This window comes from Tricharina praecox (assembly GCF_024521635.1).
Source record: "Tricharina praecox strain CBS 144465 chromosome Unknown BZA05scaffold_29, whole genome shotgun sequence".
Lineage (NCBI taxonomy): Eukaryota > Fungi > Ascomycota > Pezizomycetes > Pezizales > Pyronemataceae > Tricharina > Tricharina praecox.
The window spans coordinates 167,097-188,832 of record NW_026250431.1 but is presented as its reverse complement, the minus strand read 5'-3'; the positions used below and the strand labels follow the sequence as shown (position 1 = coordinate 188,832).

Genomic DNA, 21,736 nt, shown 5'->3' with positions numbered 1-21,736 from the left:
TGAGAAGTCCGATCCGCATCTGCCATGCCCTCCACGTTCATCTCCGTGGCCCGTTCTTTGGTCCCACATCATCACATGCTCCCTCCCATTCCAGGAAGGGAAGCGCGGCCGTAAGCAAGGGGACAGCCCAACCCCACCACGCGTTCTCACCCCGCACCCCGCACCCACTACCTATTGTACTGCTATAAGTCCATAGCACCGGTACATGTCTATCGTCGAATCCTACAGCTAACCTTCTCGTTGCACCGTCTTATCGGGGGTCTTCCACCCATCAATATCGCCTCACCTATCACAGCTCTCCCCCCGCAGCAATGCCAACCTCCCTCGCCACCCTCCCACTGGAGCTCTGGGGCGAAATCTTCACATCTTTTGACCATCTCGAAAGCGCAACACGGCTCGCCAGTACCTGCCACCTGGCGAACAGCGTGTGGCTCCTCCATCGTCGTACGCTGTGCACCAAGCTCGTCTTCCTTCATCCCCTGATCGAGACGCCTGCAAAGTCTCGGTGCCCAATTGTGGAATTGTCCCTATGGGATGAGGCTTCCGAGCTGGAGAGGGTTCAGAGAGGTAGCTACATCCAGTTTATCCGGTCAGACATCTTCTCTAACTTGTCATCTGTAGACAGCAAGGACAACGAAGACTACTCCACCACCTGCCGTCGAATCCTGACAAGCGCACGCGCGGTCCGCCGGGCAGCAATCGGCATCAAACACCAGCTGACCGAATATTTCGATACCACACTGCCGTTCGGACACCTACATCGAGGTGGAAAGATGTGGGGCGACTACAGCGTCTACGCCATCTCACGGATCCTGTACAAGCTCCTCATCAGGCTCGAACGGCGCGAGGAAATCTCCATTCGGAACGAACATTGCTTGGGGATCACCTGTGCCTTTGCCTCGTATCACCAGAAACCATTCTGGCAGTTTCCGGATGTCTCGAGGCTACTCGTCGATGTGAATCCGAGGAGGCTGGACCTGATTTCTGTCGAGGAGTGGGTGCCGGTGGTGTGGGCGATCGAGGAGGAATTCGAGAGACTGGACGAACTGTATTATGTTGACGAGTGAAGTGTACTTAGACAGGAGGGTGCTTCAATGCGCACGACACTCATCCGCCCGCTTTTCGGGCCCAGGGTTTTTCTGTGTGGGGCTAGGGTCGAGATGAAGCAGAACAACTGGGCGATCGATGCCGTTGTATGAAACGTGATGGCGACTGGGAGCAGCCTCTCTTGAATGGATTTATTCGGCAGCGAACTTTCAATGTATTGACGCTATAAAGCCTCACTGACCAACTCCTACCTGCTCTCTCTACCTCCTCTTGATAACTACGATATCTTCGATAAACCTCCACCACCACACTCACCACCAACACGAAAAATGGATCCATCGCATCACCATCCACCGACCGCCCCAGTGGCTGGTCCCAACAATAACTGCAAATCCATCTTGCACTCGGGGTCCTCACCGGATTCGAACAACAGCAGCATGCACAACATGCCGATGGGCTTCATCGCCTCCACCGTAACGCTGCTTTACGGCCGCGCCTTCGTCCCATCCAGCTTCGGCGACTACGTGGGCATCTGCATCTTCCTCATCCTCCTCGGCTTCACTGCCCGCCTCTTGATCGCGTTGAAACACGTCATGGAGAGGCGCTGGACGGTGCACGAAAACAATCGCCGCGCCCAATACTACCTGTCGAGTGACCTCTCGCATCAGACGAAGTGGACGTGCTCCGGAATCTGGGCGCGGCCCCATGGCAGGAGCTCCATGGAGTGGTGCGACCTCATACGTGCGCTGATGATGACGGTAATCACGGGAGTCGAGTTTCTACTGTAAGTCTTCCCCAGGGTCGATTGGTAGTACTGTGTGGAAACTGATCGTGTGAAGCATGTTGGCCGTCATGACGTACAATGTGGGATATATCTTTAGTGCTCTGGCTGGCATCTTCATCGGCGAACTGCTTTGGGGAAGGTTCATTGTCGAGTCGGAGGACTGACCCTCGGCGAGAGCACCGTTTCGATGGAATTTGATGCTGAACTGTGTTCTGTTGAGAGATTTCGGTTGCGAATACACCACGGCAATCTGTTATATGTGCCTTTCTGCGATGTTATAACTTCTGTGATGGATGAACCACGACGACGGATTCCGTGAGAGTACGGGAAACACGGTGGAGTCGCCCTTTTGGAAGGAGAATGTGTGTGTACCGTGGGTGAGGATGTTCCAGGGAATGGGGGCTCCAAAGGCGAGCCGCACTCTCTAATAGTCCAATTAAAGGGACCTACGTGCGAGTTCCTCCGTGACTCGCCCCCTCCTGACAGTCGCTGTTGCGCAATCGCAGACCTTCACAGCATGCTCTCATTCGCACTCGTTTGTTTCACTAGTTCCGCCAGCGACTAATGCCTTTGCGTGAGGTCAATGATTCGACAAAAGAAAAATACCTTCGCGTGACTCCGAGATAGAAATACTCGGATGTTGGCGAAATGGTCTGTTTCCTGAGCAATCCTACTGGCATGTGGTGCTCCCGCTTCTACCGATACGATCTCATTAAGCACATGAGCAAAATACGAAGTTGCACCTTCTCACCGAGTTGAGATCATTCTCTTCTGGGGGGTTGTTTTCTGCGTTCCCTCAAACCGATATAATGTATTGTAATACCTATAGAGAAAACACTGCGGGCAACAGAAGGTTTACATAACAGAGAGATGTGCAGTTTAGATCACCATCCTCCTCCGTATAATCATCGTCACCATCGGCCACTCGATGTCATCCTGATATTTTTTACGAGTTTTATCTGGGATAGTCCACCGGCAGTGCACTGTGTCTATGGATGGTGCGGGTAATGAACGTGGGTATGGCTTTCCGTTGTAATCGTGCGGTATGTAGCGTGAGCGGGGAATAGGCGGACCGTGAGCGTGGTTGTGTTTTATGGCTCACTTGAAGCGAATTCCCTAAGTGTTTGTGATTGGGTGGCAGAGTGATGGCTACATAATCGCACGCGTAAGTCGAACCACGAAATTTTAAACACGGCAAATATGAGACATTAGAAGATGTTCCCGACATAGCAGCCACGATAAAGCTTGCTGTTACCCCAAAACGGAAACAATTGAGGGTTTTCTGAGGAGAGAGAATGTCCAATTTGCCTCGGAAGATCTTGGCAAACTTTCTCACATGATCTCACTCGCTGCTTGCACGATTGAGGTCATTCGTAAACAATGGGCGCAGTACAAGGCCCCTGCCTCACCGGCCAGTACCTCCAGTGGACGAGAAGCCGCCCGGATGGCCGCTGTGGCTGGTGTCTGTACAAGACACAGACACGGGAGCACCTTTTCAAAAATTGCCCTGAATGGAAAAGTCAGCAAAAGACACTCGGGGCAAAAGCTCAGAACCAAACACGGAGGAGCAAAGACCACTTCAAAATCCGGGTTCTCTTCGCAGACGAGCGATGTAGTAAGGCCGTCCTAGAGTTCCTCTCCAACACTGGGCAGATGAATGCTAGAGGCTGGTGAGGACGATGCAGCAAGCGAGGCATCCGAGTGGGAGCTTAGGGAGCCGGAAGAGAGAACGGAGCTGAGGCGACTCGAGGAGGAGGAGGAGGAGGGTGCCGAAGCTGAGGAGGAGGGCACTGAAGCTGAGAAGCCAAGCGACGTAGAATAGCGGGCCAGAGACTTGCGGTGGAAGTGGGACGACTCGAGGGCGTGGGTGCGGGGGGCGGAGCGAGCGGTGGAGGCGGATGTGGCGAGAGGGAACGATTGTTGCCTCTTCCAAGCTCTGCCTCTGCTTGGTGCGCTGAGATACTGTCGGGGAAGGCCAGGGCGGAGGGCAGGGAAAGCCACATCGGGCCGACTGATGAAAGTTGGGTTGGACAGTGGCGTGGAAAAAGGGGGACGCACAGGTAGATGATATTGCCATGATCTAGATAGGTCGCATGAAATCAATGAATGAACAAAAAAAGGGTTTCTTGGCCATCGCGTCCGCCTTTCCGCCTTTTCCTCCTTTCCCGGACACCACAAGCCGGCCGGCCTCCTTCCCGAGTCCTGACATCATCTTCTACCCTCCCATCCCATCTGGTGGGCCACACCACAAGGACCTCATTCCCTTCTTACTCTTCCACGTTTTTGAGCCCGGGAGTCCTGTGGCAATCCAGAATATTCCCGTTGCTTACGATTTCGGGTTGGATCGCGGGTTTTGTAATCGAAGTACAAACTCAGTACGTACGAGCTTCGGTAAGTCCTGGCAATACGGAGGCCGTTCGAGTGGTTGGCGAAGTATTTTCCTAGAGTAATGTCTGTGGAGCGAGTGGGAGATGAAGGTCCAGCCTCGAAAACAGAGAAATCCATCCAAGGCGCACCAAGTCCTGCTCGACACTTCAGGTTCCTCACCACCACCCGTTTATCGCACCATTCCCTAGCGAAGTCGCGAATTCCGACAATGAAACCTCCGCATCTCAATGGCGAATTTCCGCCAAGCTGAGAGCGGAGGAGCCACAAGGGCCCCCAAGGCCCCAAGTCCCACGTAGAAGTTTTTGTCATCTTCGTCGACGGTGTTCTTTCGTCTTCGTCGATGCCGTTCTTATTCTCCTGGGCCTATTCAAGGCTAGCACACACACCACCCACACGCCATCTCGCAGCGCAAAGACTTACCAGAAGCATCGACAAGATCGATTGCTCCATTTTCTTCTACGCCGGTCTCTGCCTATACACCGACTTTGGATTCACTATTCCCGGCTGCAGGATATAGCTAAAGTCTCTCGCTTTTGCATGAGGCTCAGCCTCCCCCTCCGCCTCCACATCCTCTACAGGAGCCTTCACCAGCAGCTTCTTGGGCTTCTCTGTCTCGGTAACCCCACGGGTTCTTCGGATTGAACACCGCAGAGACCCCCCAAATAATATTTGGGTGAGACAATGTGCAGGGCCGCTCAGCAACGGCTCCATAGAGCGCACTTGCTTCATCGCGGCTACCGGACCCGCCGTTATTCCTCCGTAGTATATGGCATTTTATCGGTCGTCGAGGGCCGTCCAGCAACGGCTCCATAGAGCGCACTTACTTCATCGCGGCCACCGGACCAGCCGGTAATTCTCCGAGGTATACGGCGTAGTTTTTGGGGATGGAAACCTGCTCGGCAACGGCTCCATAGAGCACGCTTGCTTCATCGCAGCCACCGCACCCGCCGTTATTGTTCCCTTGTGTACGGCATAGTATCGGTAGTAGTAGCGGTCGTCTGGTCTCTTCTGCGGTGAAACGGAGTGAACTAGTAAACAATTAGCAAAAACAATCAAGAACACTTGCAGTATATTCTAACCTTTGTGGTAGTAGAGAAATTTTGATATGGTAATGGTGTTGCAGGCGGTTTTTTCCGAGAGTGACTACCGGTAGTTTGGAAGATGTAGAGGTGCTTCTGATAAATAGTTAGCAAAAATAATGAAGGACACTTGCGATATTTTCTAACCTTTGTGACTTCAGCATTGTTCGATGATTGGAGAGGATGAGTGTTTCAAAGATGAGGATGTTCTGGGTTGGGTCGTTGGAGCCAGGTCAATTTATAGTTAAGGTTTGTGCGCTAGCGTCGATCATTCTAGGGGAACTACGGTCACGTTCCCGCTAGCGTCGGCGAAATCTCGCAGTCACGGGTAGTTACGTGGGAGGTCAACATTTGTGTATCGCACTTTCAATGAGCTGGAGATGGGAAAGGATTCCTACCCTGCGAACCGAGTACGGAGCCGCACTGCTGAAAAAGTAATAGTACTACTCCATTTGTAGTTACGCCGCAGAAAGTGTACTCACCCCGCAGAGGGTGTATTCACGCCATCATCGCAAACATACTGGATATTGCACGCTGATGACGGCACTTTGTGGTCGAATTTTTATCATACTCACATCTGGCCTCTAGACTATGGCCGTGTAAATTGGCAGTTGGATAGAGATAACATCAACCTCTTGTCGCATCGGCCTATTGGCAGCCGGATTTCAAGCTGCTGGAAAGCATTACCTAGGTCTACCGAGTGATGAGCCATGGATTGGTGGAGAATCGTCTATATCTACATTATAGTGCAATTCACGTTGTATCATCTTTGCTGCATTCAGGGTGGAGGAAGGCTATACCGCCCATAGCAACCACCCTCAGCTAGGCACCTTGCGAAGTATCTTCAGAGCTTTAGAAGATCGACCGACTAAGACATTCGGATCGCGAGCAGCCGGTCATGCCAGCCGTGTTGTAACTTCTCAAATTATTCACCGGATACTCCATGGACGGCTGGCTGTGCGGATGCACTCTCTCGTAACTAGTCTCACCCTCTCGCGTCTCGAGTAGACGTTGTCTCAACCGAGTGTTTCTCGATGCCGGAAAGTCTACAAGCCGAAAATTGAAAGTTCAGGGGGCGTCTTATGGAGCCCAGGGCTTTCCTCACCGTGATTCGGCTGATATTATCCATTCCCTGCGAATCCCCGGAGGTAGATTCCGTGGAGTCAAAATTCGTCCAACCGCTCTCCTTCGCCAGAAAGATTGGTCACGGCGAGGTGGCGGAGGGAGAGATACTGGCATTTCTCCGGCTATGCCGAAGAGGGCACTGACAATTAGATGTGGGATCAATTGGCATGTGTTGGAATCATAGAGAGAGAAAAAGATGTTGCTTGGTTGTGGCCTCATCAAGGCGGTCAGACCCCCTCCATGTACAGAACCCCTATCGAGATAGCAGTCGGAGGTGCTCCGGCAATGAGACCATCCTCCAGACCATCATCACCACGGATCAAATTCAGCTGGCATGTCACTGAAAGATATGCTGCCCAGCGGGGGGCGGTCAACCGGTGTCTTAGTGTATTCCATAGGAACGATCGATAGTATTTGTAGTCGGAGTGGCGAGTGGTAGAGATGTAATCGGACACATGAGGAGGATAGTATCACGTTGCAGAATGTGAAGAGTCCGAACGATTGTCATAATCTACTTTGAGGTCCCTAAGAAAATGCCATTCATGCTTCCAACATCCTCCCAGCCTTTGAGATCCACCCCTAAAATGTGAAGCCACCCGAAATACCTGGGAAGGGAATGATATCTACAGAGCACTTTGTCAGCCTTGCTCCTCCCCATCGAACGGCTACCTGTTAGGGAGAAGAGATTGACCTAAGCGTTTATGAGTGGTAGTACAGAGGGCTCTCGGTCGGACCAGCGAAAACTGGCAAATGCTCGGTGCGTCCGGGGCTCCGGTTCTGCTCGGCAATGATCGCCTCCAGGCGGAACTGCATCGCCTGGGCCTCCAGGTCCGGCCCCTGTTGACGCTGCATCTTCTCTCGAACCAGAAACCCACAACGAATAATAACCCCGACGACGAAACTAGAGGCGAGGATACCAATGGCGATCATAGTGCCGATATCATGGTGTGCGGCCATATTGGTTACTGTTTCCCAGTTCTGGTGCCGACGCCGTAGATTAGTTTACTCTTCCCCGTGTCTCTCTCGCTGGATCAGAAATACTGGAAGTAGGGAAGAACTCACTTCAAGAAATCTGGCTCGATATATCACAACCTTGATGGCCTTAAGGCCGCGGAGGAGGCGATTTGTCGGGAGGGGAATGGTGACTGGAGAAAGCGGTTATGGTGGCCGGGGTTGTTCGATGTCGTGAGTTTGTTGTCCGGAGCTGGTGGTAGCTGGCTGTATAGTCACGGGATCTAGGAGTAGCTGGATGTGATAGTCACGGGATCCGGGTGTGGCTTCCAAAACAAGTAGGCACCCTTGCGGAAGGCTTGGTAGCAATCGCTTCGCTAACAAACCGCGACAGAGCCGCCCGCCAGAAACGCTCTTGGATGAGCTAGCACCGGATTGAAACCGTCACAAAAAGGAGTCATTTTAGACCGTTTCAAAGCTCTGCAAGCATCCAGATGTGGTTCTTCATATCGAATAGCAGGAACGACTACAGTGGTGGCCCACTCTCGGGTCGTTATCTGAGCGGGTGTATGTTTCCACCCAACTTTGGTCGGACGATATGCCATCGAGCTCACCTTTTACCATCGAGATGTCTCATCGCCACCACTAAACGAAAGTAGTTCCAGCCGCGGCTTAGCGCTTAGACGTAAACAGTATGCGTAAAGAAGATGCGTAAAGACTGCACCCTCGGTCGATCACGAAATGTGGCCATAACGGCGGCGCCGATGGGATTGTGGTTGTTCCGCTTAACATCATGGTTGGCAGTAGATCAGCGGATAACACCGAGAGCCGGTTGCGAGACTCGCGGACGATTAGACGGAAATACAGACTCAGGTCGGTATCGAGAAGAAGATATATCGATTCACCTACCATCACTCGGCTCTCGCAGCCTAAGTACAAACTTCAAAACATTGTTGGTGGATGCATGTATATACACCTCCGCATTATAAGCACATTTACTCTCTGGTGCTTAGGAAAAGGGCGCAGTAGACGAGGCTACCACAAGGAGCCCGGCATCGGATGAGTCACTCGTCTGATGGCATTTGGACAAGAAAGGAAATAGAAAAAAAAGCATCTTGGATGGCATGAATGCGAGCACGATTCAGCAAGAAAAGTTATTGATGAATAACAGGAAATAAATGTCTTTGGAGCTCGGTTTCTAGGAAAAAGAAGAGCGAAGAACCTACAATATGGGAAAATTAGCTGACAACCGCGATAGTAAGGTGGGAAAGGGAGAGGAGACTAACCTCTGGCACTTGCAGCGGTGCAGAAGCCAGAGGGATAATCGCCTGCTCCCCCGCGGTCACCATCTCAAGCCTGTATGCTTCTTAGCAGGAGGTTGGAGCTTTATGTGGTGAACGACGGACCTTTCCTCAACACCAAAGATCTGGCAAACGGACCTTTCCTCAAAACCAAAGATCTGACAGTCTGGCTGGCAGGCCTCCATCTGAGTACCAAAGGCCTGGGAATCCGGTTGATCACTCGAGTGAATACCGGGGATGGTGGGCTTTCGTGAGATCCTCCAACCGAGTACCATAGGTCTTGGAATCCGATTGATAGCCTTCGGGCGAGTTAGTACCACGGATCGTAGGCTCTTTTGAGATCTTCTGACCGAGTACATACCTCAGATGTAAGAATCCTGTTGACTGATATTTCCGTCCCAGAATCAAAGGTGAGGAGTTCGAAAGGTTGTCGGTGTCGAACCTGAGCCCCGAATTTCGAGTGCGTATGTGTGTAGAAAGATGGGGACAGGAGTTGTCTGTGCTGGAGAGGATGTCTCGGTGCTGAATTTTTGGCGAGTATATAGTAGAGGGGGCGGATGGGGCAGGAAGGAACAGCAGGGACCGGTGAGGATGAGGAGGTTCGGTAGTCGCTGAACCCTGTCGTGATCGTGAGGCATCTCGTGCAAAACAGCCACATTTGTGCAGTTTTGGCCAATAAATACATAGAGTTCAGTGCATTCAAACAAAAAAAATGGAGAGAGAAGTAAAGGTGACAAGAAGTATGGCCACGGTGGCCAGAATAAATAAAGCGCCCGTCGGCTGGTGTTGGAACAAAGAGATGGCAGGAAAGAAAGTATTGGACTCTGGAGCGGATGTGAAAGCTGATTATGTCACGGGATACCTGGGTGGTGAGCCCTATCGTCCCGCCGCACGACATGCAAGGGCCGAATAAAGTCTCCGTCCTCTACACCTCGAAACCACCCATCACATCTTCAGCAACCCCACCAAGAAACACCATGCCGAAACTAACCTTCAGCGACTTATCAAACAGCGAGGAACCAACTAGCGACGAACCAACCAGCACTCTCCTTGTTACCGGCGGCGGCAGTAACTCCCCCAACTCTCCTTCCAAGTCGATCCGAACTGACGAGAATGCCGCACCAGGTGTCGGAAGAGCTGCTGGTGGTAATCCTTTACGCGCGATGAAGAGGAACTTGGCCGAGATGGAGGTTGTAATTCAAGAAATCAAGAAGACATTCAAACTCAAACGGGCGTTGCCGCCGGGCCGCAGAAAGGAGATTGAGGATTTGATAGAGCAGCTGGCGAGGCATGATGACATGATCGAAGATCAAAGTCGGATGATTCAGCAGCAAAAGGAGGACCTTCAGGCCTTGAATGACGCGATGGAGCGGCTTCGCGAGGGAAGATAGCTGCGCGGGACGAATGTTGCGAGAGGAATTGCTGGAGATTTGGTGCAAGATGGGAAGGGTCGTTATGCGTTCCTACGTCGTTGTTGCTACAGATCATGGCTCATCCGGTCATCTCCATGCTGTCTGTCGCAGCGCGAGAAATAAAAATACTGTTGTCTGTGTGCATGCGTGAAGAGTGTCGAAACGGTTGAAGATGTACCTTTGTGCTTGGTTACCTGGAGACAAAACCCCTCTCTACGTGAAGAACTTTGCCTGATGGCCCTCCCAACACAGTCCTATTACTGCAAGAGCCTAAGTCCTCACAAAGCAAAAAAAAGGAAGGTATCCGGCTGGGGAGAGAGTGATGGGTAAGGTGAAGCGGAGGTTTCCATATATCTTGTACGGCATCTAGGCGAATCTACAGTACGTGTACTGGCATCAGAGACGTATGTAAAAAGCGGTATGCAAATATGTTTCCAACTGCCTCGTCCCGTGGGTGTTACCATCATTTTTCGTCGTCCCGACTCACTGCCGGCATATTCATCACATCTCTTTTCAAGCATGGGAAAGCAGCAAAAAAACTGAAAACGTTACTCCTATCGATCGTGAAAATAGGCTAGGTACAAAAAATGATCGATAGATTTCGCAGCGCAACCTGAAACCACCATTTCTAACACCCAAACAAATGGGCTACAACAAAGGATAGATTTCGCAGGACAACTTGAAACCACCCTTTCCAACACCCAAACTTGCCGACAGAGCGCCCACCACCATCCTACCACAAGAACTTGCCCGTCAAGCTTCCGTCTTCGTCCTCCGTAGAGCTTCCACCTTTCTTTCCGTCGTGCTCAGACTGACTGCCTTCGGCCTCTTCGTCGGACGAATCCCAGCACCCAGGAGCGTACGGGTCGTCTTCCCCGTTCTGTCCCCAGCCCACAAAGTCGGTCGGCAGAAAGCCCTGGTAAAAGCGGTCATCCTTCCTCAAGATTGAATACTGCCGCACGACTTCCACCTTCTTGACCCGCCTGAAACGGTTGCCGGTAGAGTTCTGGGTACCAGTCTTCGCCGGCTGCTGCTGCGGGTTCTTGTCCGTGCCCGCGGGTTCACCGGCGGCTGCCGATTTCTTGCGACTTCTGCGGCGTTCTTTCTTGAGGTCCTTGGCGGTGGCGGGGGCGGTGGAGGGGGCGGCCTGCACCGGGGGATGCAGCGCAAAGGGCTGGCGGGCGTGGTGGCGATCGCGACGGAGTTTGTACTGGAGCGAGCCGTCTTGGAACCAGTGTGGCAGGTATCCGGTGGTGTCGAACCACGGCTGCGCGAATTCGCTGCTTTCCGTGCTCACTGACTCTGCACGCTCCGGTGGTTCGACCGGACGACTCTGCGGGGAGGCCGAGGTGCTGGTGGTGCTTTCGAAGATGGCCTGCATATCGGGGGTTGAAGTCGAAAGAGCGGTTGGTATCGATTGGTCGGTGGAGACGGGCACCTTCCAAAGCAAACACAGTGCGTGGGAACGCAAGTGTTGTGCGTAAGGAGTCGTTGTGGGTGAGGAAGTGTCGTAGGTACGGGAGGAAGTGTTGTGGGCAAGTGTTTGTGTAGGGCTGTGACTTGAAGGAGAAATACGGTACGGTTGGCTGTGGTTGGAGCGAGGCCAGCCGGAGCGAGTGGATGAAAGCAGGCACAAAGAACCAGGCTGAGTCTGAGGCTGAGGCTGTAGCCCACTAGTTAGTCCTAGCACGGTGGAGTATTTTGGCTGAGAGCTGCATGCGAAGCTCCCCACGTTCTTTCCACGTTGTATCTTTGGGATCAACCTTTCCACACCCACATTCAAGGATTACGATTGCCTCATACACCGGTAAGCTTAAACTTCCAGGCCCCGAGAATACAGTTCTGTCAATACGCAATTTTGATTACAGTTACTGAACTCAAAGCAAATCCACACAAACACCACGCAGTATGGCATATGGAGAGGAAAGAAAACCTGGAATGAATGCAAGAGCAATTCCGCACCCCCTCCCAAGTACGCCCTGCTAAAGCCTCCGCTCACTCTCCTCTCTAGGATACAGCCTAATTACGGACCCCCCAACACGCAGCATCTTTTCTGTCCGATTCCATCTAGCGTGTCCTTCCCCTCACTGCGGCCTAGGTCTTTCCACGTTCTGGCTACCGATGCCATAGACATTCTCTGTCAGCACCTGCTTCCGCTTTTGTTTCCAGGTCAAGGTTCGTTCGAGGCGTTAGCATTTCGTCAGTGGGGAGCTGGCATATGCCCCGAGTCTCAGAATCTTATAGCCTACTCGGTTGATGCACTACATCGTGCTGACGTAGCTTCCGCGGAGATATAAACAGCCAACCTACAGGTGGACAACGGGTACCATCGTACCACCCTTTGATCTCCGGCACAAATCGTGGACAATATATCTACAGGCGGAAAACAACGACTACTCCGATCTACCAGGTTTGGTTCCCACCATTGTATGGTCTTATCGATGCAGCAATGTGGCTTAGACTTCTCGATTGAGCATGTGGTGGTTGGATAGTCGACCACGAGGATTGCGGATTTTTCCCTCTAGAAGGTGCACTTTTCAGATGTAACCAATCTAAAACTGCCGCTGCTCCCAACTCTTCCACGGCAATGTTGTTTAAGCTCCAATACGGAACCAAAAGCAAAGTGGGCTTATTCGAGAACCGAGTGAGGGCTTCGTTGCCGCTGCAATCTTATCGCTATCTTTAAATCTAATCTTATCTCCCATCACCACACGGCCCTTGCACGTGCGTGACCCCGAACCGTGGCATCGCCCCTTCAGCCCTCCAGCCTTCCCATGGGCCACATCCACCCGTCCACCCGTCCGCCCTAAACACGCTTCTCTCCGAGCCCCTTAAGCCCCCAATGCTCCTGTCCCTCGTCGCTCGGATTAATCACCAGCGCCCCGGCCGCCTCAGGAAGCTGGCACACCCAGTCCCTGGTCTCGCTCCCCGCCGGCACAACAGCTATCTACATCTCCCTCCACGACGCGACATTCCACCGCAACGCTCTCCTACGCGAAGATGCGCGCTACGTATCCATCGACGGACTTATGGGATTGTTTCGGCCAAGGAACAGCGTGTTGGACGTGAAGGGAGGGCGTGTGGTGTAGGATCGAGGTCAACGGGACGGGGGCAAGGTGAAGGGAAGGGTGATATCCGTACGCGAAAGTTCGGGTGTGCTAGATACTTGCTGCGGAAGGTTAGGGGCTAACTATGGGGTTGGCGGCCGAGATACCAGAGTGGCATTAGGTTCGCGTTTCCGACTCCTCCGTCTTCGCGGAGCTAATTGGGGCAATCGCGTTTGCGACGGCAGTGCTGGTGAATGCCGACTCCGCCCTCGTGTCCTGAAATGTCTGTAGACCGGAGAAAAAACGCCGCGTTCGTGACGACGCTTGTGCCCCTAGGCGGCCGACGTGACAAGCCTAAGAATGCGGGATAACTATGGGGTTGGCAACGGTCGTTAGTGGGATTATGCGAGCCACGGGCTACGGGTGCGGGGCCGATGGGGAGAGGCAGTTGTTGTATTATAAGGACTCAAGTGTGAAGGTGTCTAACGGAGGATAGCCGAGGGCCTGTAGGCTTGCGAGGACTCATCACAGTAGCTCCTGATTCTTCATAAAGACAACCGCCAGCGCGGGCCACCATGCATACATACAAGTACGGCGGGGTAAAGCAACAGAAAACCAGCTAAGACTGAGATAACCATCCTTCCGAGGCTTCGTGAGTCGACAAAGAGCAGAAAAGAAGACGGGAATGAAACATCAAAAAAGAAGTACGCCGATTGATAGCATAGAAGAAAAGTGAAGAAAGAAGGATCGTAAAGGAGTCCATCATCGCCGAATCACAAAACTCCTCAGAGTAGCAGCATAGCAAAACGCAAGGTAAAGACCAAAACCAGGGAGAAAATACAGGTCTGAGTTACCACAGCAATCATCAGTCAGTTTACCGTGACTACATCGACCACGAAGAGCGATCCCAATTAGGATCCTGCACAAAGCTCGCGAGCACCTTGCTCCCCGTCTGCAGCAGCGGATGTCCCACGACGATCTGCAGGAACCTCTGAAGTCCCTCGCGTCGGTGTTCGATCACGTCATCGGAGAAACGATTGGTGAACACTTTGCCGGGGAGCGGAGGAATGGTGACGCGCGAGGATTCACGCTCGAGCACTTCGCGGAAGTGCTCAAAGTCGCTGTATCGTCGGCGGACACTGGAGAACTTGAGCTGTGTGTCGAGCGAACGAGGTGCAGCAGTTAGCGCGAGTGGTTCGGACGGCGCGATGACGGGGAGGAGGAGGAAAGGGAGCGGAACTTTGAAGGCCGGAATGTTCGTCTAGAAAAACGAACCAGTCAGCATGCTGGAGCCTGGGAGCGCGGGGGGAAGGAGCGCACATACCCGACAGACCACTTCGTAATCCGTAAACATCTTGCGACCGAACCCGTGGGTTTGTGGGTTCTTGACCTGCGACGGGATTGCTTTAGTGGAGGACGTCCTAGGAGTGTGCAGCGTTACGCGGCCAAGTAGCTGCGTTATCGCGAACGCACCTCGACCTCTAGAAAGTTCTCTGGTGGACCGTAGATCTCGTCGAAGCTCTGGGCCCGGGTGGATTGGATAGGTGCTTGCATTGCGCGTGTTGTAGGCCGGTAGGGAGAGTGATCGACAGGAGGCTGGCGGAGTTCGTGGTGATTATGTCGGTGGGTGGGTGGGTGAGATGGAGGGGGAATCTGCACGTGCGATAGCTCATGCTCACGTATGCGGCTCTGCCGACTTTAACCATCTCCGGAAGATGTGGTCAGCACCTACCAAAGATGTACTCTACTAGATCGTTGCATGGGTATTCGGACAGGCTGAAAATGTGGCCCCTCTTCTGGGCGCTAAAACGAGGCTGAAAAGCGTCAGAGCTCGGAGTGGATTGGCCACCAAATTCTCCAGATTTCAATACCATAGAGCTTATATGGTCTATTTTAAAAAGGAGAATTCTGAGTGGAGACGCAGTGAGAAGATTATCACTCGTCTGATCATTTCTATTTAATGGTTGATGGTTGGAAGCTGCCGGCGCCGGAGACACCTCACAAGCAAAAGGTGCTTACAAGGCTAAGCCCCTATTTCAGCCTGTCCGAATACCCATGCAACGATCTAGTAAGTTAGGCGGCAACGTGAAACTTTAATGTCACTTAATATTACTAAACAGGAAAATGGCGGTAAATAATGCAACTACTGGTAGGCACGGTCGCGGTGGGTGGCTGTGGTGGCTGTACCAATACTAATGGCTGGTGGACACTCCCGAAGGACAAACCAAGACGCAGACTCAATTCGACAACAGCGCGAATGACTTTGTATGAATCGCATAACCGAGTTGTCACTAGAATAGGTATGCAAACACATAGAGATAATTGAAGCGATGGACTTGGGTTTGGGGAATTTGGATCAAGACGTCAGACACCACCGCAGGCGACGAGAAACCTCCCGCGAAGCGTAGACAGCCTCCAGATCTGTTTATCCTCCCGGTGACAGAACTTTTACCTCTCCTGCTTCTCGGGAAACCTTTATACATGCCCTCCGGCGCTATAGCACGCTCTTTTCCTGCAAGAGCTGTGTGGACTACACGCAGGACAGGGACGGGTAGCTCGCAGTGAGTGTCGCTATATATTTTTTGTAAACCATCAGCTGTTTAGATCGATAGAGTCACGGCGGTGAAGGCGTTTTTTTTTGCTTTCTGAATCGTAGCTTTTATCAACGCGTGGTCTCAATAGCCGCCGGTATAATGTAATGCTAGATGCGAACGTGCGTTAACTTGATCCAACTTCCGAAACCTTCAACTTCGCGAACGTGGGGGAGACTTCGGTTGTTTCTCTTCCTTATTGCACGTAACCTGTCACCTAGACAATTTTTGGCGGTAGGCCGTCGCTATACCTAGTAGAGGGCTGTCTGGTCTGCTCTTGATATCGCGAACGGCCCTGTGGATTTTCTCAGCAACTACGCAAACTCACCAAACAAATTCAGCATGACCAAGCGAAGCACGAACTGAATTACATCCGAATATAAGGTGCAAGCCCACCGCAACCGTCCATACCACCCACCCTCCCTCCTGGTAATCGTCTTTTTTTGTTGAACCAGTAATTGCTTGCGACCTAAATAGATCATGGCAATATCACCCCGTTAACCCCCCACCCCCTCGTTTCCGCGCCACTGTCCAGCCCGGCTTGCACCGAGCAGCCCGATGTGACTTTCCCTGCCCTCCGCCCCGGCCTGTCCCAGATATGTAGATACACGGTAAAGACTGAAATGGGCCTGCGTGCCCGCCTCTTCCCACCTCTCCTCTCTCCCCTACAGGTCAATCGCCCGCTCTTCCCCCCTGCCCTCTGTTCCTTCGTTTGAAGGTTTTCCGAATCCTTGAAATGGGGCATGCGTGACTTTTGCGGCCCGGCATTCCTGCTCCCGCCGATGAGGACGGTCACATATACGCCTCCCCTGCCGCGAGCATTATCAACCCACGACGGGACGCTTTCCTCTCTTCCAAATCATACCCCTCTCTTCCCTCCCTTCCCTTTTCCTTTTCGCTTCCTCTCAACCTTCTTCCATCCCTCATCCACCTCACCATGGAGAGGTGCGGGCCCGGGGGCCGCGGCCGATGTTGGCGGTAGGGGTTTCTTGGGCTCGGTATTCACATCGGCATGCTCTGAGTGCATGAGAGTCGATGTCGGAGAGGTGATCCTTAGCTGCTTCGCTAGCTGATGGGGTGTTTGAGGTCCCGTCAATTTCCGTTTTGGCCGCTTAGGTGGTGTCGATGCAGGAGGCGTCGATGCAGGAGGCGGCGTCGATGCAGGAGACGGCAGCCGCTGTGAAGCTAGCACCGCTTGTGCTTGCGCCCGGAGTTCCTGGTTCTCCTCTGGGAGCTTGTCGATTTTCTCACTCATCGTAGTAACAATAGATGGTGGAGAATAAGTGCGAGCTCTGAGAACTCTTTTGGAGGATTGGGTAAAACGAGTGAGCAAACGTGAGCGAGTTGGTGACGTGATCAGGGCAGTCGGGCATAACCTATTCCCGCACATACTCGGTCGCGTCGGACAATATTGTCCTCCCTCAGACGGATGGAGTTGAATTCCATATCTTCTCCGTCATATAGCCCAATAACCTGACGAGTTGTGTTGCTGACTGAGGCGCAAAGCCAATTCCGACTCCCTAGGGATTAATTCGGACACAGTCCTCCCGATTTCTTCAGCTGGAGGCCTCGCATTAACAATCGACAGATGCAGACGGAGGTACACGCTCCAAACCGACGACGTTGTAGACTGGGCAGTGCCATATCCGAGAAGTATGTGGGACGAGGCTCAATTTGCGGCGGGAAAGCGGCAGCGAACCAGTTTGCGTTGGTGATCGGATGACGAAGAGCAGCGATGAATTCTTGCGCCTCCCGCCAATAACGGATCGAATCCGAGGAGACCTTCGGTGGCAGCCTGGGTACGAGCTACCTCGTGTAGCAGGAGATCCTATGCGTCCAGGGCGCGAGTTCGCATTCCTTCCGCGATACCTGCCCCCTAATGCCGCATGCGCCCGCGAATGTGCAAAGTGAAGCGTAGCACCAAGTTCGATCGCAAACGGCCACATGTTGCCGTTGTACATGGCTGTATCGCGGCATTCAGTTACTGCAGGCGAAAAACGTGTCGAGATTGCTCTGCCGGTCTGGTACACCCGCCCCAGGGATACGCGCTGCTGGCTGTTAGTTTTCTCATTCTGGCGACGGGAAAAGGGACTATCAGGGACCTTTATAGCAAATAAAAGGGGCCAACGATGAGCTACCCTGAGCCAATATCGTACCAACAGAAGGAGATGATATGATAGTCTGCCAGCAAAGGAAAATGGACTGCGGGATGAGCGGGTACTTGCCTGCGATCCTGGCCACCGCTCCTTGCTCTCTGTAGCACACCTCTCATAGCCGTTACTCTCTCCTCCCGGCAAGGACTGGCCTTTATTTCCCATGTACTCCGTTCGGAGGCCTGGCCAAGTCTAACGGTTCTCGTGGGGCCAGTCACCACCGCTCTGTTGTAAGTATTAGTCTGCAGCCGGTTGGCCAATTTCAAACGGTCAAAACTACTCACTTTGCTTTCCCTGATCTTCATTTCTTCGTCCTTCCACCCGTCTCGCTCTTCGCTCGCCTTTTCTTCTGTTTTTTTGCCCCGTCTTTTGTCTCCATGGATCCGAGTACTTACGCACTGCCCTCGGTTTCTGCATTTCACAATACGTGACGTTTCTTAGAGCGCACAATCAATCTCCCTAGCGCGAGCTTTCAGCCGAAACCACGAGGCTGCAGCCAGCCAAGCCGATCTTGCCCATCTAGTCACCCAGTCGTCTAGAGTTTCCATGCGAGTGACATCGTATGCCGAAACTTTTACCCTTCACAAATGATATTTAATGAGACCAGATACACAGAACCTGTATAAGAATGCACTTTTAATAGTCTCAAAGATTTCTGAGGGGTTTCGAGCATTGTATTCAAGCTGGTGGTGGGTTGTGGGCGTCGCTGCCTCTCCAAGCGTCCTGTTTTGGTTAAGAGCCGCATCTACAACACCTCCGGGAAACCGTTCCTGTTCTCTCTCTTCCTTACACTTCACTCCTCCTACCTACCAACAATCCTTTCTCCCACTCCCACTTCCACTCACTCTTTTTCCCCCACCTAATTTTCCCTCGTTGACCCCGGGGATTCACCACCTTCTCCTCTCTTGCACCCATCACAGGAATCATCGAAGACGAAACAATGATTCCCTCCAATGCTTTTCTCATCCGCTTCATGATGGCCGTTGCCATCATGTTTGCTGCCATCCAAGTCCAAGTCCTCGGTAAGATTCTCTCCATGCACAATAGACGGCGGATTGTTGCTTTGCTGGTTTGTAGTAATTACAAGAGCTGACCGTGACAATAACAGCCGAATGCGAATGCGGCTACATGTTGAAAGATGGAATGAACAAGACTCTCGGCATCTACACAGATGCGTTTGAATCCGATTTCCAAACCCTCAAGAATATCACGGCCGATTCCGATTGGACCGTTCAGCAGTGGAACGTCTCCGCGAAAATGTCCAAGGGCCCGTACGGACGTATCCTCCAGGCACGGAATGTGATTTCAAATCCACTGGTCGAAGATAAGAACGGGAATAAGACTTTGGGCAAGAATGGCAACACTGCGGGTCTTGAGCTGTGGGTCCGACCTGGGTTGATCGAAGACACTTACATCAGTGGCTCCGAGATTGACAGTATCCGCCGGGATATGAAATACGGAACCTTCCGGACCGGTATGCAGGCCACGCCTGTCAACGGAACCTGTGCTGCTTTCTTTTGGTAAGTGGAGTGGGAATAGGTGTAGCTGAGTGACGGAAGCTAACCGGTGGTTTAGGTATCTGAATGATACTCAAGAGATCGACATGGAGTTTTTGTCTCAACAGTTCGAGTCCAGGACGCCCAAATACCCCCTCCACCTCGTTCTCCATTCCACCCTGAGTCAGCGCTATGGTGGTGACGCCAAGAAGACGGGAAACTACAAGGTGGTGAATCTTCCTTTTCATCCCTCGACAGGATTTCACGAGTACCGCTTCGGTAAACCACCCACTCCTATATCTTTCATTGGACCCGTTAACTGGGGTATAGATTGGTCTCCCGAGAAGGTCTCCTTTTATGTGGATGGAGTGTGGCTGCATGACATGAACGACACCCGTTACGTCCCCTCCGTTGCTGGAAAGATGGTCTTGTCACACTGGTCGAACGGACAGCCATTGTGGTCGGGTGGACCTCCGGAAGAGGATGCAAAGATTGTTGTGTCTTACGTCAAAGCCTACTTTAACTCAACAGATCCAGTCCGGCAATACGACCATAGGTTGCGTTGCACGGGTCGTGAGGGTCCCGAAATCTACTGTCCTATCCCGGAACAGAAGGGTCCTCCACCGACTGGAGATGTCTACTTCTTCTACAAGGATGGCTATAAAGCTATTAACCAGAGCATCTACGGCAAGTCAGTCAACGCCGCAATGGTCTCGAAGCCACTCTCATACACCTTCTGGATTACCGTAATCCTCTTGCTGGGTTTCTACTGGCTCTAGAGCTGGAATAGACTGTCGTTACGAAGGCACGTGTTATTTTCATGGAAGGCTTCTGGAGGATGGGCACGTTTTGTTTTCGGAAATCCTGCGGTAGTTCCATTCAGTTGTTTCGGTCTCTTCTTCTCTTTTTCTTACTTTGTCGCATTTTTCAGTTCCATTGCATCGGTGATCATGATATCGGGCTGTCTTTTTCCTACTTTTGGGCTGCTATACATGCCTTGCTCGTGGTGGCGTTGGTGTTGTTGTTTGCTTTTACGCTGAATTGGTCACCTACGGCCGTAATGTGTACTATAGATTTAGTAGCTTTCTCTGTTGCTTTTGTTGTAATTTCTCGTTCTGAGGCTCCATTCTCTAGATAGCATCTCCTAATTAGAAATGTGCTGCTGTTTGTATTTGCCTTTACAATGAAGCAATCGATGCGGCCTGTGATGTGATGACTGCGGGTACGTGAGTGATGCGTGATGTGGGGAGCGCGTGGCGTGGGGTCACTCCTGCCAGGGGCATATTCCGTGCCTCCTACCAATACCACCGCTCAGGTACACCATCTCAGTCTGGCCAATACCGTTACTTCCACACATATCCTCGAATATCACCGCCCGCCTCCTGCTGATTCCTCGCTTTGGACTACACGGGTTCCCACGCCGCTGTCGAAACCTACACCACCGAACCGAGCAGACCGCCTCAACCGACCGAATAAATGCGAAGGGACGATCTCAATATACCGGACTCGAACACGGTCGAATACACGCCCAGTCACAGCGGCATCACTACATGTCCGTACGTCCGATACCTGTACCGGCGAGGTCTCGAGAGTCGGGGGATCAAGTGCCGCAGACCGGCAGAGAGCAGCTGCTGGGCCATCCACTGCCTTGCAGGATTCGACCGTGCCTATGCAGTGCTATGTACTCTATATACCGAGATCGAGTGTATCTTCAAGCTCGGGGATCGAACGGTAGCGTACCTATCTCATGCTCGATGTCTTCTAAATGCTAATCACTGGACGGGTTTGCGACATCTGTAGGCATTATCGATGACAAGCTGGAGAGCATTACGGCATTGGCAGATTATCGATTCCTGGCTACAATTTACGGCGATTGCCTGAGATGGCATAGGATCCCCCCGAGAATGCCGACCTGTTTGTCAAGAGAAGGACGTGGTATGATGAGAAGCGGATGGAGATAGCGAGGACGTTGAAAATGGCAACGGTAATGGCAATGGCGACGGCACTGGGAAAGACACGACATTTTCTGGCGGCAGGCCGTCGCTATACCTTTTAGAGGGCTGTCTGGTCTACTCTCGATATCGCGAACGGCCCTGTGGATTTTCTCAGCAACTACGCAAACTCACTAAACTCACTCAGCATGACCGAGCAAAGCACGAACTGAATTACATCCGAATACACGGTGCGAGCCCATCGCAACCGTCTCTACCCCCCCCCCCCCCCCCCCCCCCCCCCCCCCCCCCCCCCCTTCCCCTCCTGGTAATCGTCTTTTTTCTTGTTTACTCATTGATTGCATGCGACCTATCTAGATCATGGCATTATCCACCCAAATACCCACTCCGTTTCCACGCCACTGTCCAAT

The 21,736-nt window shown here is 52.4% G+C and overlaps 7 protein-coding genes across 7 annotated transcripts; 3 read left to right on the top strand and 4 right to left on the bottom strand.

Annotated features, from left to right (window-relative positions):
* The first annotated feature begins 32 nt into the window (after nucleotides 1-32).
* On the top strand, nucleotides 33-1,222 carry BZA05DRAFT_156335 (uncharacterized protein). Its single transcript, XM_051479043.1, has 2 exons — nucleotides 33-567; nucleotides 622-1,222. The coding sequence occupies exons 1-2, from the start codon at nucleotides 312-314 to the stop codon at nucleotides 1,065-1,067; spliced, it is 702 nt and encodes a 233-aa protein (XP_051336044.1). The 5' UTR covers nucleotides 33-311; the 3' UTR covers nucleotides 1,068-1,222.
* Nucleotides 1,219-2,372, top strand: BZA05DRAFT_156328 (low affinity copper transporter). Its single transcript, XM_051479042.1, has 2 exons — nucleotides 1,219-1,831; nucleotides 1,887-2,372. The coding sequence occupies exons 1-2, from the start codon at nucleotides 1,377-1,379 to the stop codon at nucleotides 1,993-1,995; spliced, it is 564 nt and encodes a 187-aa protein (XP_051336043.1). The 5' UTR covers nucleotides 1,219-1,376; the 3' UTR covers nucleotides 1,996-2,372.
* A 4,750-nt stretch (nucleotides 2,373-7,122) lies between these two features.
* Nucleotides 7,123-7,380, bottom strand: BZA05DRAFT_448207 (uncharacterized protein; the record flags this gene model as incomplete). Its single annotated transcript, XM_051487232.1, has 2 exons — nucleotides 7,123-7,260; nucleotides 7,312-7,380. 2 exons carry the CDS (start codon nucleotides 7,378-7,380, stop codon nucleotides 7,123-7,125), a joined length of 207 nt encoding a protein of 68 aa, XP_051336042.1.
* Nucleotides 7,381-8,554: 1,174 nt separating this feature from the next.
* Nucleotides 8,555-9,461, bottom strand: BZA05DRAFT_409177 (uncharacterized protein). Its single transcript, XM_051484770.1, has 3 exons — nucleotides 9,037-9,461; nucleotides 8,781-8,974; nucleotides 8,555-8,730 (listed from the first exon to the last, which is right to left on the bottom strand). Exons 1-3 carry the CDS (start codon nucleotides 9,358-9,360, stop codon nucleotides 8,613-8,615), a joined length of 636 nt encoding a protein of 211 aa, XP_051336041.1. The 5' UTR covers nucleotides 9,361-9,461; the 3' UTR covers nucleotides 8,555-8,612.
* A 1,177-nt stretch (nucleotides 9,462-10,638) lies between these two features.
* On the bottom strand, nucleotides 10,639-11,768 carry BZA05DRAFT_409174 (uncharacterized protein). Its single transcript, XM_051484769.1, has one exon. It carries the CDS (start codon nucleotides 11,466-11,468, stop codon nucleotides 10,821-10,823), a length of 648 nt encoding a protein of 215 aa, XP_051336040.1. The 5' UTR covers nucleotides 11,469-11,768; the 3' UTR covers nucleotides 10,639-10,820.
* A 1,876-nt stretch (nucleotides 11,769-13,644) lies between these two features.
* On the bottom strand, nucleotides 13,645-14,804 carry BZA05DRAFT_409167 (Phox homologous domain-containing protein). Its single transcript, XM_051484768.1, has 4 exons — nucleotides 14,608-14,804; nucleotides 14,459-14,524; nucleotides 14,375-14,395; nucleotides 13,645-14,287 (listed from the first exon to the last, which is right to left on the bottom strand). Exons 1-4 carry the CDS (start codon nucleotides 14,686-14,688, stop codon nucleotides 14,018-14,020), a joined length of 438 nt encoding a protein of 145 aa, XP_051336039.1. The 5' UTR covers nucleotides 14,689-14,804; the 3' UTR covers nucleotides 13,645-14,017.
* A 4,012-nt stretch (nucleotides 14,805-18,816) lies between these two features.
* BZA05DRAFT_459619 (glycoside hydrolase family 16 protein) lies at nucleotides 18,817-20,153 on the top strand (the record flags this gene model as incomplete). Its single annotated transcript, XM_051487639.1, has 4 exons — nucleotides 18,817-18,900; nucleotides 18,987-19,398; nucleotides 19,454-19,653; nucleotides 19,705-20,153. Coding segments are annotated over 4 exons (1,145 nt in total), but the record flags the coding sequence as incomplete, so codon positions are not given.
* Nucleotides 20,154-21,736: the final 1,583 nt, after the last annotated feature.

Bases quoted from the DNA above. Each gene is read 5' to 3' on its own strand.
- BZA05DRAFT_156328 (XM_051479042.1), top strand. From the start codon at position 1,377: ATGGATCCATCGCATCACCATCCACCGACCGCCCCAGTGGCTGGTCCC. The intron at 1,832-1,886 runs GTAAGTCTTCCC...GATCGTGTGAAG, and splicing joins ACGGGAGTCGAGTTTCTACT to CATGTTGGCCGTCATGACGT.
- BZA05DRAFT_156335 (XM_051479043.1), top strand. From the start codon at position 312: ATGCCAACCTCCCTCGCCACCCTCCCACTGGAGCTCTGGGGCGAAATC. The intron at 568-621 runs GTAGCTACATCC...TGTCATCTGTAG, and splicing joins GCTGGAGAGGGTTCAGAGAG to ACAGCAAGGACAACGAAGAC.
- BZA05DRAFT_409177 (XM_051484770.1), bottom strand. From the start codon at position 9,360: ATGTATTTATTGGCCAAAACTGCACAAATGTGGCTGTTTTGCACGAGA. The intron at 8,975-9,036 runs GTATGTACTCGG...ACTCGCCCGAAG, and splicing joins ACAGGATTCTTACATCTGAG to GCTATCAATCGGATTCCAAG. The intron at 8,731-8,780 runs GTCCGTCGTTCA...AGAAGCATACAG, and splicing joins ATCTTTGGTGTTGAGGAAAG to GCTTGAGATGGTGACCGCGG.
- BZA05DRAFT_409174 (XM_051484769.1), bottom strand. From the start codon at position 11,468: ATGCAGGCCATCTTCGAAAGCACCACCAGCACCTCGGCCTCCCCGCAG.
- BZA05DRAFT_409167 (XM_051484768.1), bottom strand. From the start codon at position 14,688: ATGCAAGCACCTATCCAATCCACCCGGGCCCAGAGCTTCGACGAGATC. The intron at 14,525-14,607 runs GTGCGTTCGCGA...ATCCCGTCGCAG, and splicing joins AGAACTTTCTAGAGGTCGAG to GTCAAGAACCCACAAACCCA. The intron at 14,396-14,458 runs GTATGTGCGCTC...TCGTTTTTCTAG, and splicing joins ATTACGAAGTGGTCTGTCGG to ACGAACATTCCGGCCTTCAA.